Below are 14,462 nucleotides of genomic sequence, written 5' to 3' on the forward strand. Positions count from 1 at the left end.
ATATAATTGGAGATAAGAGGCGAACTAGATGTGGAGGCAAAAGTATTTGCCACTTGAATTCACATTACTGTTATTATCCACTCCCCTCTACCTGCCAAAGGGAAGTAGCAACTCCTGATTTGACATAGGATGTCCCAGATGCCACCAACCAGACCCCTGTCCGTCCACCTTCCTAATCTGTTGCAATCCGGGTTTTATTGGGGGAGAAATAGAAGTCGGGTAGGGTGGTCCAAAGATCTACTTAGCCTGAACCCGACTACAAGTTTGTTCTAGAGCTGAGGGAAAGGAGAATCCATTTTCAACACCCAGCTGGAAGTGAGTTTTACCCCACCACAACTCCATCATGGTTCACATGGAACAGAAGGTCCTACTGACTGCTAAAAGTAGACCAAGAAGATGGCTGGAGGTGGGTGGCCTCCAGGACTCCGAGAGTAGGAGTTCTCGTGCACTGAGGGGGAAAAAATGAAGTCAGAACTGAGTCAGATGTCTTTTTTATCTTTTTCTTTTTTAATGGTTATAGATTCGCAGGAAGATGCAAAAATAGTACAGAGGGATTCCATGTACCCATCCCCCAGGTTCATCCAATGGTGATACATAACTCAGATGTGGTTTTAAAACCTTCTGTGACTACAGCTAGGCCATCTCACCCATCTTGTTGGTGGCAGATCCTAGAGTTTGGGAGACATTGGGAGTTTAGGGAAGAAATAGGATGCAGGAATCTTTGTGGGGGATAGGTCAAAGAAGATTAACCTGAAACTCCAGTGAGCCAGGGGAAAATGGTAGAATGGAAAGAGGTTGGAGAAGACAGGTGACTCAAGGAGGCTGGGAGTGTCGAGGAGACTGCACTGGGCTCCATGGCAGAAGGAGGGAGGAAAAAACATGAAGAAAAGATCCATGATTTCATAGTGAGAAGCAGACTGGGAACTGAGCGGGGTTCTGAGGAACTGAGTCTAAAATGAACCTAAGGGTTTCAGGGCTATTCCTATAGAAAGAGACACCCATTGTATGGGTGAGTGAGTGGAGGGAATCCTAAGGAAATGAGGAAGACAGAGAAGAGAAAGGTGGTAGGTGTGGGGAGTTGAGACATAGAGCTGAGTGCCTGTTGCCATGGTGTGAGCTGAGGCTCGGGACCTCCATCCAGAAATCAAGATCTGGCCTAGCGGATAGACGATCGCTGCCAAATGGACACAGCTTCTTGAGTGGGTAAAACTGTGGGAAAAAGAGGGGGGGGCATGTGGGGGTGGGGGCGGAAACAAGTTGGGAAGAGCCAGAAGACAGTATAACTTTATATGGTGACCAAAGCTCTGGACATTTTTCTCACCTCCCTGGTCTCTTGGGAGGAGACCCTGCCTGCCTTCAAAGTCAGGGAGAAAGCCTTGTACCAGGAATCAGGGTTTTGGCAAAGGGGACAGCTGGTCTGTGGTGGCAATGAGGGGTGGTTCAGGATCAAACCCTCCTTTTCCTAGTAGGTGCCAATGATATCTATGGGTTGACCCTCATATTTTTGGGAACAGAGCAGATAGATCCTTTGGTTGGTTAGGGTGCCATTGTAGCTGCAGCTGGGGGGTGGCTGTTTGGTGATCCGAGAGCAGATTGTGATGGGTAAGGAGTCCTTTGTGACTGTACAATATTGATTGTAATTATCACAGAAGTTCTCACAGTGCTTGCAGAGCTTCTGGATGGCTCTCCAGGGGGCGTGTATCACATAATGGGTCTCTGGGCAATACCAATCTTGCTTTTTGCCCCGCACATAGGACATCATACCATTACAGTAGCCTTGGAAATCCACTGGGTACTTAACCTTGGGATAGTTAATGTTTAAGATGCGGAAGTTTCTGATGGCCATCTGTAGCCCGATATTCATGACCAGAGCTGGCTCTAGACTCAGCTGGAGTAACAGGAGCCAGGCTGCAGCTGGTGCCATTCTTCCTGCAGGTAGAGTTATGGTGTTGTAGCAGAGGTGGGCCCACAGTGGCTGGCTGCTCCTTCCCGGAGCCTCCAGCATTCCCCCAGCCTTCCCTGTGTGCCTTCTCCTACGCCATAAGAGCTGGACTGTATCTCACAGATCATCCAGCCCTAGATCTCATGCTCCGGAGAGAGGAGACACTTGCCTAAGGTCACCCAGCCAGTCAGCCACCTTCAGCCATTCCCCCCACCCCCACCCCTTAGTCCACCTATGGTCTCAGCCTCACCCAGTCCATCAGTTGTAATACTTACAGAATAAGAGGTCCAAATGGCGCTTGGGTAAGCAACTCTTCTCAATTATCTCTGGCCCCAGTCAACCCTTCTGGTAAAAAATGCAGAAGTAATAGAAGGAACAGGCTGAGCTATGATTCTCTGATTGCTCTGGAAGAAGGACAGGAGCTGGAAGATGAACACATCAGGGGGCAGGGATTCTTCTTGCCTGAAGCCAAAGACTGCCCAAAGGTGAGAAGAGGCTGAACAGGTTTCTGGTTAAAGGCCAGTCTGGGAGGAGGGAACGTCCCCTGAATTTGAGAAGCTTCTGTGCTGAGGGGGTTGAATAGGAGGAAGGAAAGAGACATTGCTATCTGGTCTCCTCCTTTCTGGTGTCATAAGAACATTCAGTCCCACACTCCTTGCCAGAAGTCCCTAAATTCTTGGGCTTTAATGCTTTCTCTGGTCCGTGGGCTTTCTCCTATAAAGAGGTAAGAAGAAAAGCACTGTCATGTTTCTGAGGAACAAAGCGCTGCTTGTTCCTAACCCTTAGAGAGCAGAGCATCTGCCACACTCTTGTCCCACTCACAGGAGCCCAGGAGGCCAAGCACATGCAAGGACCTCCCACCAGAGTGCTGCACTGAGAATCCAAGACGTGGTCTTGCGGACCCCCACAGTCCCTATCATTTACTTCACAACAATCACAATGACGCGGTCACACAACTCCCTCACCTGTAATTATCCTCAGGCCCTTTTGGAGTCCGAACACACCTGGAAATTTTTGCATGCTGACCCTGAAGCCCCAAACTTGTCAGGTCATTAGACAGCATAGCCTTGACTTTGAGCGGGGTGTGGGCTATCTGAGCTCAATGAATCCGACTTTTGCTGCTGATGGTCATGTTGGGAAAGGGCTGGGCTCCCAACTTTCTTTTTCGTCAACCCCTGCCCCTTCATCACAAGCAAAGAGCCAGCTCCCTAGAGCCTGCCAGCCACAGTCCTTGACTTCCACAGGCTTCTCAGCCCAGTCTCCCTGCAGGTTGTGATCCAGGTTGTGGGCTTCCTCTCAGGAGAGCCTACCACAGTCTCCCTGGAGAGCTGGAGCGGGGGAGTCAGACTGCAGAAAGCTGAGTGCTCCAAGACCAACGTGTAAATCAGGAGGGGGTACGGAGAGGTGTACTGGTGTTCCTCATTCACAGCCCCCCTAACTTGCTCTTTCTGACAGCACAAATAAGTCCAACACTGAACCCGTCCTTCTCACAACTTGCTTCTCCTCTTGTGTTGTCTATCTCAACTTCCTCAGTTACCTACACAAGAAATCTGAGAGCGATCCTAGAGCCTGTCCTCTCCCTAATCCCGTCTGTGGGGAGGCAGCGTCTACATGGTAGATAAGAGCAGGCTTTTGAGTAAAACAGACCAGAAATTGAATCCTAGCTCTGCTGTTTATAGGCTGTACACCATCAATCTAAGTTTACTAAAATACTATAAACTTTAATTTCTTCATCTGCCAATGAGAGTAATATTATATATACCTTGTGGCAGTATTAGAATTCATTAAAGTGTATGTCAAGTGCCTTTAGCCCAGTGCCTGGCACATGATGAAACTCAATATGAGCATGAGTCCATCAGTTATTCAGCCCTGGCAATCTTATCTAAACTTTTCCTAAACCCATCCCTTCCATTTCTTTTTCTTTCCCTGCTTAGGTTCTTCCCTTCCTGGACAACACACACTCCAATTCTGGTTAAGACTCTGTGCCTCAGAGGATATAAGACCTTCCATGACCTGTCCCCATCCAGCTGCAACTCCGTGTCTGTCTGCTTCCCCCATTGGGCGCCAACTCCACCTCACTGTCCTTGTTCATGTCATCACCTCCACCCTGAATCTGCCCTTCTCTTCTGCTCTCACCCCCATTAAGTCCATTGAGCTAGCTCAGTGGACTCAGTGGAGACTCAGTGGAGACTCAGCCCAGAGATCCTGTATAAGAAGCTTCTGCTTGGATGGAAGTCCTCCCCAGGGAAGTGTGCACAGCCAAGCAAGTGAGAGTAAAGCCTGCACAGGCAGGTGGCTCATCTGTGTCCTTCAGGCTAGTCTACAAGCCAATACCGAGTGGGAGCTTGTGCAGGGTTGTGCCTGAGCCTAGCTGACTCAAGTCTTTGTTTTAAGGAAGTTTACTACTGTGTGGTCTCCACCTCAAAGCATATGCCACCTCTTCCCTATATGTTCAAGGCAGCAGCTTCCCTGAAAAGAAGAAGAGGCCCTTCATGCCTCTTGGTCTTCCTCCTCCTTCATTCACTACCCACCCACCACCACTCACCTCTGCACACACAATTACAGAAATGGAAGAGCACATTGTAAAGAGTTCAGGACTTGATATCGGATAACCTACTGAGTGTCTGTTTCTTCTATAAAATGGCATTAAAACCTTCCTTATCTCATGAGGCTATAAGAATAAAATGAGATGGTCAGCATGAAAGTGCCTTTTAACCATTAAATAATATATAAATGGATAACTGGGGATGGTCTTCCAGGTTCTACACCAACTCACTTTTTTCTCCCGATTCACCGCAAAGCCTCTTTCATTCTCCCAATGAGCCAAGTGACCTTTTTCATCCCCACTCTGCCAATTAGAGCCCCCTCTAATACTTGACTTAAAATTCATCTTTGCAAAGCTTTCTGTTATTAGCCATACCTCATTTTGATTACTCTAAAATATATTATAAAAATTAATTTTTAAATATCATTGAAAAGCACTATGACAAATTTGGGGGGAAATACAAAAGTAAATAAGACAGTCCAGATTCAATTTACAATTCAATAGGATGACACACCGTATGAACATATGTTACAAAGGCATGAACACAGGGCCAGGACAAGGGCTGACTGTGCCATGGGCCTTTGGTTTTCAAACTGCCATCCTGGTGGTCTGGTCTTTAAATTTCTATCCTAGAGGTGTTGATCCACAGGATTGCTTCTTCCATTCTGACATCCTTGCCATGGTTTCATCTGCTCCCTAAGCCTGAGATTCGTGGAATTGTTACCCCATTACAATGGACTTAACACAAAAAAAATTACCCTAGAGATGAAGAAACTAAGTTTTAGAGAGGGACAGCAGCTTGCTAAAGATCATAAATCTAATTCAGTGGTTCTCAAGGGGTGGGGGGGGGGCGGCCACAATTTGGTCATATCTGGAGACATTTTTGGTTGTCACAACTAGAAGGTGCTACTGGCATCTAGTGGGTAGAGGCCAGGGATACTGCTAAACTTCCAACATTGCACAAGATGGCTCCCACAACAGGGAATCATCCACACTAAAAAGTAAATAGCGCTGAGACTGAGAAACACTGGTCCAATGAATCAGATTTCCAAACAAGTGTAGACTTACTTACACCTTATATATTAGAAAAGATTGGTAAATATCCAGGACTTAGAAACATGTTTGTTAGATTTTGCTTACAACGGTACTGGTTTTTCTATCAGCAAAAGGAGTACTGATAGTTCACCACTGAAACAATTTTGAGTTATTTTTTCCATAAAGGTGACCCTCTGCAGGTAGTTATCTATACATTCTCTCTCCTCCCTTCCCCAAGGGTAAGCTTTTCTAGAACAGCTGGCTAGAGTGCCAGGTGCATGGGTGATTTTCTATGATTGAGAGGAACCCTGAGACTTTTCCCCGAGTGAGCTCACCTCATCTCAGTGGCATCACTTTTTGCCTCATCCAACTTGAATTACTCAAACAGCATACTGTGTCGCGGATAGTTCCTGGACTGTCCTTGAACCCAAAGGATTGCTTCAGACATCTTAACTTCTCAGAGCTTCACCTCAAGCCCAGGGTTGAAGTCTAAGAACTGCATTGTCAGTTCCTCGATCTACTAACCAACACCATGGGTTGGTCATGGTCTCACCTGGGGCTGGGGTCATTCAGAGGCAGAGTGAATGCCTCTAAACCAGAAGCTGAATCAGTTAAGGTCACTTATCTGTAAGACACTATACTGTGTCCTATAGGAGGTACAAAAGAAGCGTAACAGATAGTCCTTGTCCTCTGAGAATTGACAGTCTAAATTGGAGGAAAATGATAAATATATATGAACAAATAACCAATGGTTTAAGGCAGAAAATCGTATGTCTTGAAGACAGCAAATGTAGGAATTTAGAGGTGAGAAAGATCCCTATGAATTGGGAGGATCAGAGCAAGTTTTGGCGGGTAGAAACCATCTTGGGACCTTGGGGATTAAGTGGAGATAAAGAGAATTATGAAAGGTATGTTTGAGAAAGAGAGACAACCAGCCTGGCTAAGGTTGAGGCACTCAGTGGAAGAAGAGTCAGAGATAAAGTTGGAAAGACATGTTAGTCAAATTGTGGCAGACCTTGAACATCAGGCTAAGGAATTTATATTTTATTCTGTTGATAACTGGAGAGCTGACATGGCTTATGAGACCTCTCATAAGGGAGGTCTCGGACCCAAAACAAGTTCCCCTCTCCTACATCCTAGCTTGCCTATAGACATTGGTCTCAGAGCCAAGGATTTCAACCTTCTGTCCTTGCTGCCTCCAGACCCACAGCTGCTCTAGAAAAGGTCATGAGAATTCAAAGACCCAAAGCAAGTTCCACATCTGACCCCAATTTGCTGTTTGTTTCACTTTCCCCATTCGACAAAAATGAGCCCATTACCTTTATTTATCCTAGGAGCTACAAAATTAGGACAACAGAGCTCATATCTGCTCCTGTTTGGAGGGAAACTCTCATGGGCTTTCCATTGGTATCCAGAGGCTGTGTGGAACTCCGGAAAAGAGACAGGCTGGGCTCTGAAGGGTGGGCACCAATCCAGGCCCAGCTCTCCTCTCTCCCAGCCCCCCTCATCCCCACTCAGCACAGGCTAGAGGAAGCAGCAGCTGTTGTCTTGTGGAGAAGACAGGCAGAGGTCCACCTGGCACTGCTAAGATTTTCACAACACCCGCCCCAATGAATTTAAACACACACGCACACACATACTCACACGCACACACACGCACACACACCAGCGGCCTGGGAAGAAGTTGGGCCAAGAGCAATGACTGTGGCAATCTAATAATGAGAAGAAGGTTAGGGTAACGACCTCATATCCCTGGATAGAGGCTGCTTGTGTGAGGGGTTTTCTTCCCTCCCATCTTCTCTCCTATCATTTTGTCTTCTGCTCTCCTTTCTCTAAATTTTCTCTTCTCTCTTCCACCAGAGTCCCACACCAGTCTTTGGCTTTCCGTCTGATTCCTTCTGTTCTCCCTAACCTTGTCTCCCCATCCCATTATCTTTTCCTATTGCCCCAAACATGTAAAAAAAAAAAATTTACCAAGAGCAAAATGAAGCAGATCTTGGAAGCTGGATAATTTAAGCAAATAAATCAAATCGCCTGCCTTATTCAAATTGAGGCAAAGTAAGCATTTTAGCTTGAATTGGGCAAGTGGTAGATTCAACGCCTCAAATTTTGCGTGCGAACCTAAATCTTTACTCTCCCTTTCCTTTGACCTGAGACAATAGGGCTGTGGATATTTTACTCTCACATAGCACTAAGGCAGCCATCTGGAGAACCCGGCCTAATGGAGTTGAAGAGCAAACTAGAAGAATTAAAATGACAGGAAAACACAAGAGTCAGTGCAAGTCGTGGTTTGGAAACATCTCACTCTAGAATAATGAGAAGTGAGAAGGAGTCTGGGCTAGGAATTCAAATGAGCTCTTGGCCTCCCACCCCTTCATCTAACCCTACCTCCAGTCCAGGGCTGGACTGGCCTGTGCTGATCTGCATTCTATCCACAATCTGCTTTAAACCATGGATTTTATCTCCACACATTTGCATTCCTACAGCATGAGAGGCATAATTCTCCATCCAGAAGTTCAAACTGCAGAGATTCAGGCAGCTTAACAAAGCAGTGAATGCTGTTCCCACAGCCAAGGAAAGCCTCACTGAGGGTGAACCAGAAAAGCTGGAGGCCTGTGTGAACTTGCTCCTGGCTCTCTGTTGCCATCTAGTGGTGGTTCTCATCTCCAACACCACTTTTTTTCCAAAGATCCTTCGCCCTGACCCACAACTGTGCTATCTACTAAACCAATGTCCTCTTGGCCTCAAAATAAACACCCAAATCTTCCTGACTGGAAACCTGAACTTCTGGGCAAGAACACAAACCTCATCATAAAGATAGTTTACGTGGCCTCTCTACTGTTACTGTAAGGTAACAGTAAATCCTGGTGACAAGAAACCATACAAAGAAAATTTCCAGGCTATTCTATCCGAATCTCAAGTCAGAGAAAAAGCAATCCTTATCACCACAGTGACTGACTCTTCCCAGAATCATGAACCAGAGACTACGTAGGAGGAGATAAATGACAACTCTCCCTAAAATTTATTTTGGGTTGACACCTAGGTCAGGTGCTTTATTAGAGTCATTAAGATCATGTGGCCAGGGACTAAATCTAGTCTTTGAGTGTGAGGATTCAAGCTTCCTCATTGCCAAACATGTTTAGGCAAGTACACTAGCTCTGTAGGTATTGGCTATTTGGGACCTATGCGTGGAGAGGTATGAACCTGATTCATTTCCTGTTCCAGGACTGCTCCCCAGCCCGCCCCCAAACAGAAGCAATATAGCGCAGGCCAGCTCTTAAGGAGTCAGGCAGACAGAAGAGGCCCTCAGAGAGCTGAGACCCAGCGGTGGAAGACGCACCCTCAGTCTGCTGAGCAGGAGTGGGCCTCGCAAGGACTCAGTGAGGAGGTGAGGCGGGTGGCAGGACATGGATGATGAGATAGGACAGAGAAGAGACGGGTTCTGATCAATTAAGAGTACACCCAGGTGAGCGATAAGATGGACAAAGGAAGGGACTCAGTGTCGAGGGGATGAGGACAAACATAGGGGAGAGAGGAGAGTGATGCCGAGGGCATGGAGGCACGAAATGGGGATACGGAGGAGATGGTTATTGGGTCATGGAGGGGATGAGACACAGGGAAAGGGATAGGAACATAGGGACACAAACATGGGACCTGAAGGAGAGGAGATAGAACAGAGTGGGCAGCAAGAGTGACAGAATGAAAGAAGATGGGTATACAAGGTAAAGGAGATGGGACCTAAGGCTAGGTGCTGGGGTCACAGTAGATATGGCATAAGATGGGGAGGAAGGAATGAGACCCAGGGTGAAAGAGGGGAGGGAGGTGGTGGTTAGCTAGAAGGAGCAGGGATAGGAAGGCTCATTTCTCAACTGAACACCACCTGCTCTCTGTCCCCAGTGATCCCAACTCTTCATTCCTACTATTCCCCCTAAGAGAGATGGCGCCAGCCAGAACAGGATGCTACCCTCTGCTGCTGCTCCTGCTGTTGGGGCTGTGGATGGCCGAGGTCCCAGTCAGTGCCAAGCCCAAACACATGACCTCAGCTCAATGGTTTGAAACTCAGCACGTGCAACCCAGCCCCAAGGGCTGCAACGCAGCGATGGGCAACATCAACAAGCACATAAAACGCTGCAAAAGTCTCAACACTTTCCTGCATGAATCTTTCTCCAGTGTGGCTGCCACCTGTCAGACCTCCACCATAACTTGCAAGGATAATGTCCATAAAAACTGCCACCAGAGCAGAGGTCCTGTGTCCCTGACCACATGTGAGATCACCTCGGAGAACTACCCAAACTGCAGGTACAAAGAGAAGAAAATGCGTGCTTCCTACGTCATAGCCTGTGACCGTCGCCAGAAAGGGGACTCTGGAAAATTCCACCTGGTTCCTGTGCACTTGGACAAAGTCCGTTAGGTTTCTAGCTTTCCTTACTCTGGGGCTGTGCTTTAATTTCTCCTCCAGGCCTCTCCACCGCCCCTCTCTCCTCATATGCACAGAAGGTCCTCTTCCCTTCATCTCTTGGGGGCCTTCCTAGCTCAGGCTTTTTTGAATGGCTGAGGGGAAGCTGAGGTCAATACCTCAGTGGGCTAAGCTCCAGAAGAGATGGTCTTTCACCTTTTTGTTGCTCTTTTCCCAGAAACTTATCCCCACCAAGAAAGGGGCTGCAGGGGTGGGGGCAGATTTTTACATCTTTCTGCTGCCCCATCTTATCATGGCAGCATGAGAGGAGGAAATAGATATAAGAGAGTTTTGTGGGGTTTATGAACAGAGCTGTTCCTTTTCCTAAACTAGAAATCTTCCCCAACTCTGACGTGTTAGTGAGGTGGTCTCTGTGCAGAGAGGTGCTGGAATAAAAAGACAAAGTACCATTTCATATTTATATAGCATTTCATGCTTTCCATGGTGTAGCCACGAGTCCCTTGTGAAATAGATTTAAAGACACTTTCTTTAAGGATGAGGAAATTGAGATTTCATAAAGCTTAATTAATTAAAGAGCTTGTGAAGTTGGTTAGTAGCAGCACCTGGACTTGAACCTATGTCTCCTCATTCTACATATGGTGCACTTTCTACTTTACCACTGGGCAAAAGAAGGAGAGACCTCTTCAGGGACGAGAGGAGAACTAGGTACGAGTTCACCCATGAAGAAATGTACCCTGTGAGTCCTGAAGAGCCAGTTACCCTGTGTTGACTGCAAAAAGGTCATTGCCTCTCTAGCCAAAATACTGTTTATAAGGTGCTTCAGGGATTTTAATTCATTCTCTCTTGCTTTCTCGTCTTTCTGCCTCTCTAACTGCCACCCCCCCTTCTCCAGCCCCCTGCTTTTCCAACCTGGGTGGGACCTGGGCCTGGCTCTGGCTAGATCCCCTTGGCCTGAAGGCATAGGGTAAGGGGAGTGTCCCAGCTTTATCCTCCTGCTCCAGGTCACATTTCCCCTGACCTCAAGAGACTTCCTTGACCCAGAACCTGCTTGTCACAAACAGGCTGGTGGGAGCTGCCAGAGCTTCCTTCCTCCTGATAGTCATCTCTTCTGCCTCGGTGCTTCCCTGACTCTCTACTCTGGCACTCTTCCCAGGCCATCGAGGTTGAGATATGGAAATGCCACCTCCCTGTTCCCCTGGGCCACAGATACCATTCTCCCTCTCTAGCAGCAGAGCTGGAGAAACTATGGCCATTTGTTGCCGTGGTCCTAATAGCCCCTCCCACATTGCCTGCCACTCTGACCCTCACCAGCCCCTTCCCATTTCCTTTATCTCAGTCCCAGACAAACTGCACCACGCCCCATCCCACACCAATCCCGCCTGCCCTTCCTTCAGCACCCAGCTAAATTGTTAGACCTTCCCTTCCCGGCTGGGGAGTCTACTCTCTGCCTATCCTGTCTAACAATTTTAGCTCTCCTTTACTTCTTACCAGAGTCAGAGGAAGCTTTGGAGCCAGAAAGAATTGAGTGTAAATCTTGGCTCAGCAGTTGCCGGCTACGTGTCCTCCAGAAAACGACTAAACCTCTCTGTAGCTGTGCTTCCATATAGCAAAATGGGAGTAATACCACCTACCCAACATGATTGTGGGGAGATTTAGAAATGACTTTTATGGAGCCTTAGTCAGCCCCAGGCACTGTCATTCAATAATAATGACAATTAGTAATAGCAGTGGCAGTAGTATTAGAATTATCCCTGTCCAGTCATATCCACCTTTGGCAAACATGCAGACCAATATACCCCACTTAGTTTGCTTTGAGGGCTTTCTTCTGCGACTACCTTGTTCATGAGTCAGTTAGAGGGCAAGTCTGCAGACAGAGAGTCCTATTGGGTGGGATGGGTGGTTTGAGATGACAGGTGAGAAGGTAAAGAAGGGATAATCAAAAGAAAGGAGAAGAGAACATTGAACAATTCAAGCAGAGTGTGGGGCCAATAAGTTGATAAGTCTTGAAAGTAGAGATGCACTAAATACATCATAGAGGCTTGAAATAAGAGGTACACAAATTATCTGTTGTGACCAAATGGCTGAGTGTAAAATCTATATCCTGTGGTCACTATGCTAGACACTTATCATTCTAAATAGATTTTCAAATGAGGTGCAAAATACTTGGGCATAGCTGACTTTTCACTTTATTCTTTTTTCACAACTCTTTATACATTCTTTATTGATGATTTTCCTTATGTGATATTATGGTTTTGAAGACATTCTCCTCATAAAATTTTGAAGTGGCTAAAATTATGCTTTTGATGTATCCTCTCAAAATGAGAAGAATTTCCAAACAGGACTTTTTCTTGAAAGACTTCTGACCTAAATAGTATTAAATATCTAAAAATTAAACATAATCCAAAAGTAATCTGTGCGGATAGAGGTAGAAACCACCTTGGAGAGTACTAACTGGCAAGGGGTGAGAGGTAAGTTGGACATGTTCTTTCTCGCCTGAAAATATTTACTTTGTGAAACTCTGAGCTGTATATAAGCGGTTTACTCGCTGTATGTAAATTATATCTCAATAAAAAAATCCTCCTAAAAAGTATAGTTCTTTATTTATTTATTTTTATTTTTTTAATTGAAAAAATGATTTAAATTTTTTCCCTGTCTACTTCCCCCAAAAGTATAGTTCTTAAGGATTATTTTATTTAACATGACAAATGCTAATATACTAATCAATTCTTCAAAGATTATGATATAATGAAATCATAGATAGAATTATAACATAATCTAATTTTTATTGTTCTGCCTTATACTATCTGTTAAACTAAATAGTGTTTCTACTATTTATTAAATTGTTACAAATACTTTGGGCTGAAAAAGCTTATAAAGTTCTTTCTAAAATTATCCAGCTAATATACTCTCTCCTATTATTTATATTAATTGTCAACTAATTTTTCTATTTTTAACTATGTGAAAATTCTTAGTAATTGTTTCATGTACAACATAAGCTTTCATAACCATTAATTATTACAGCATTTATCTTAAAATAATAAATATACATTTATACTTCCGCTGGCTGATGGAATTTTAACATTTAAAAAGTTCTTAAAGAAAATTTCACTCCAAGTTTCACATAGAATGCTCACCACTATTTGAAAGTGATTCTTCAGATATTTAATAATAAATTGAAATGACCTGCTTTGTTCTCATTACTGATGCTTTCGCTGATTCAGTTTGACAGTTCCTTATTCTTTCACATGATCTTGATCACAGCCAAGTTTAGGGGTGCCGGGAATAATGTTAAAATAGGCATTTGGCTATTCAGCCTTCCAAAGGTCAAAGCTGAGGTCCAAAATGAATAACATGTTTGGGCTAATACCAAGTCAAGCTGAACTTGATCTATGCCTATTTGAAAGCTGAAAAATAGGAGAGGAGACTGATCAGTTATGAGATATTTCTGTGGCTGGGGGTGAGAGCTTGGAATGGGTAAGAGGGTGTCCAAGGAAGTATTGCCCAGCCTTGTGTAGATGACATTAAAGAATTGTTCCAATCTAGACCTAAGGAACAGAAATGGAATTAAAGAAATTAACCCGAGATCTGGAGCTGGAGTGAGTTAGCTTTCCTAGGAGTGAGACTGAGGTAGATTAGGCAGGAGACTTTTTTACTTGATGCTGGTTCCTCAACGTCTCCACACTCTGGAGTAAATGACCTGTAGATTCTATGAAGAGGGACAACTGAGTTAATGTGAGGAGAAAGGTCCTGATCTCAAGGGCAAAGTGTAGGAGGAAGGAAATACCCTTAATATCAGAACCCTTCTCCTCACATTGATTCAGTTGGCTCTCGTCATAGTGTCTATGGCTCTAGGGAATAATCCTAGAGCTATGACAGCAGAAAACATACCAGGAGCAGCAACATCCAGGAAGCCTTCTCTCTGAAGAGAGCCTTGGCGCATTTCATCACTTTTCTCCTCTGCTCTTGCATAACTGGAGCCCTCCAAAAGGGCTTCAAGATCCTCGCTGTTTTAAAGCCCTCCTCCTACCCCCATCCCACCATGGAGGGGTAGAAAGAGCAGTTACAGCTCTTAGTAGGATGTTTACCTGTGCAAGACTCCAAAGCCAGTAAGCTTGGAAGCATCCATGAAGCCACAGAGGCATGAGAAAACATGACTAAAGAGGTCTCATAGGTAGTCCACAGTTTACAAGAGGGGAGGAAAGGAAAGATGTCTATCCATACTGAAAATATATACCATGCTAGAAAAGTCTTCTACTCTTAGGGAGATGGGAATTTCCTCATCTATATAAAAGTAACCTAATTCATAGGAATAATATGGAGATTAAATATGACAATATATATACAGCACTTAGTACGGTGGCTTGCATGTAGAAAAAATTCGAGATCATTTATATTTATTACTGTGGTGTTAAGGGTTAAGTGGCCAAACCTGTGATGGATGGAGTAGGCCTGACTTTCGTGACAGAAGAAAAAAGGAATTTAAACAAAGGAGACCAAACTCCTCCTCAGCCTCCCCTTGCCAA

At 45.2% G+C, this 14,462-nt stretch overlaps 2 protein-coding genes across 2 annotated transcripts in view; one reads left to right on the forward strand and one right to left on the reverse strand.

The window, feature by feature from the left end:
• Positions 1-486: 486 nt before the first annotated feature.
• The window catches only part of RNASE13 (ribonuclease A family member 13 (inactive)), a 21,880-nt gene continuing 7,904 nt past the window's right edge, over positions 487-14,462 (reverse strand). Inside the window, exons 2-3 of the mRNA XM_025051380.1 lie at positions 2,218-2,656; positions 487-1,929 (exon numbers count right to left, since the gene is read on the reverse strand). Of these exons, the coding sequence (XP_024907148.1) occupies positions 1,463-1,924 (462 nt within the window). The 5' untranslated portion in view covers positions 1,925-1,929; positions 2,218-2,656 and the 3' untranslated portion in view covers positions 487-1,462. The remainder of the gene's footprint in view (positions 1,930-2,217; positions 2,657-14,462) is intronic.
• On the forward strand, positions 8,751-12,519 carry RNASE7 (ribonuclease A family member 7). Its single transcript, XM_006926931.3, has 2 exons — positions 8,751-8,910; positions 9,420-12,519. The coding sequence occupies exon 2, from the start codon at positions 9,460-9,462 to the stop codon at positions 9,931-9,933; it is 474 nt and encodes a 157-aa protein (XP_006926993.2). The 5' UTR covers positions 8,751-8,910; positions 9,420-9,459; the 3' UTR covers positions 9,934-12,519.

The sequence above is a fragment of the Pteropus alecto genome, unplaced genomic scaffold (assembly GCF_000325575.1).
Source record: "Pteropus alecto unplaced genomic scaffold, ASM32557v1 scaffold1197, whole genome shotgun sequence".
Lineage (NCBI taxonomy): Eukaryota > Metazoa > Chordata > Mammalia > Chiroptera > Pteropodidae > Pteropus > Pteropus alecto.

What these genes read in the sequence shown, in the direction of transcription:
- RNASE7 (XM_006926931.3), top strand. Translation starts at nt 9,460, where the DNA reads ATGGCGCCAGCCAGAACAGGATGCTACCCTCTGCTGCTGCTCCTGCTG.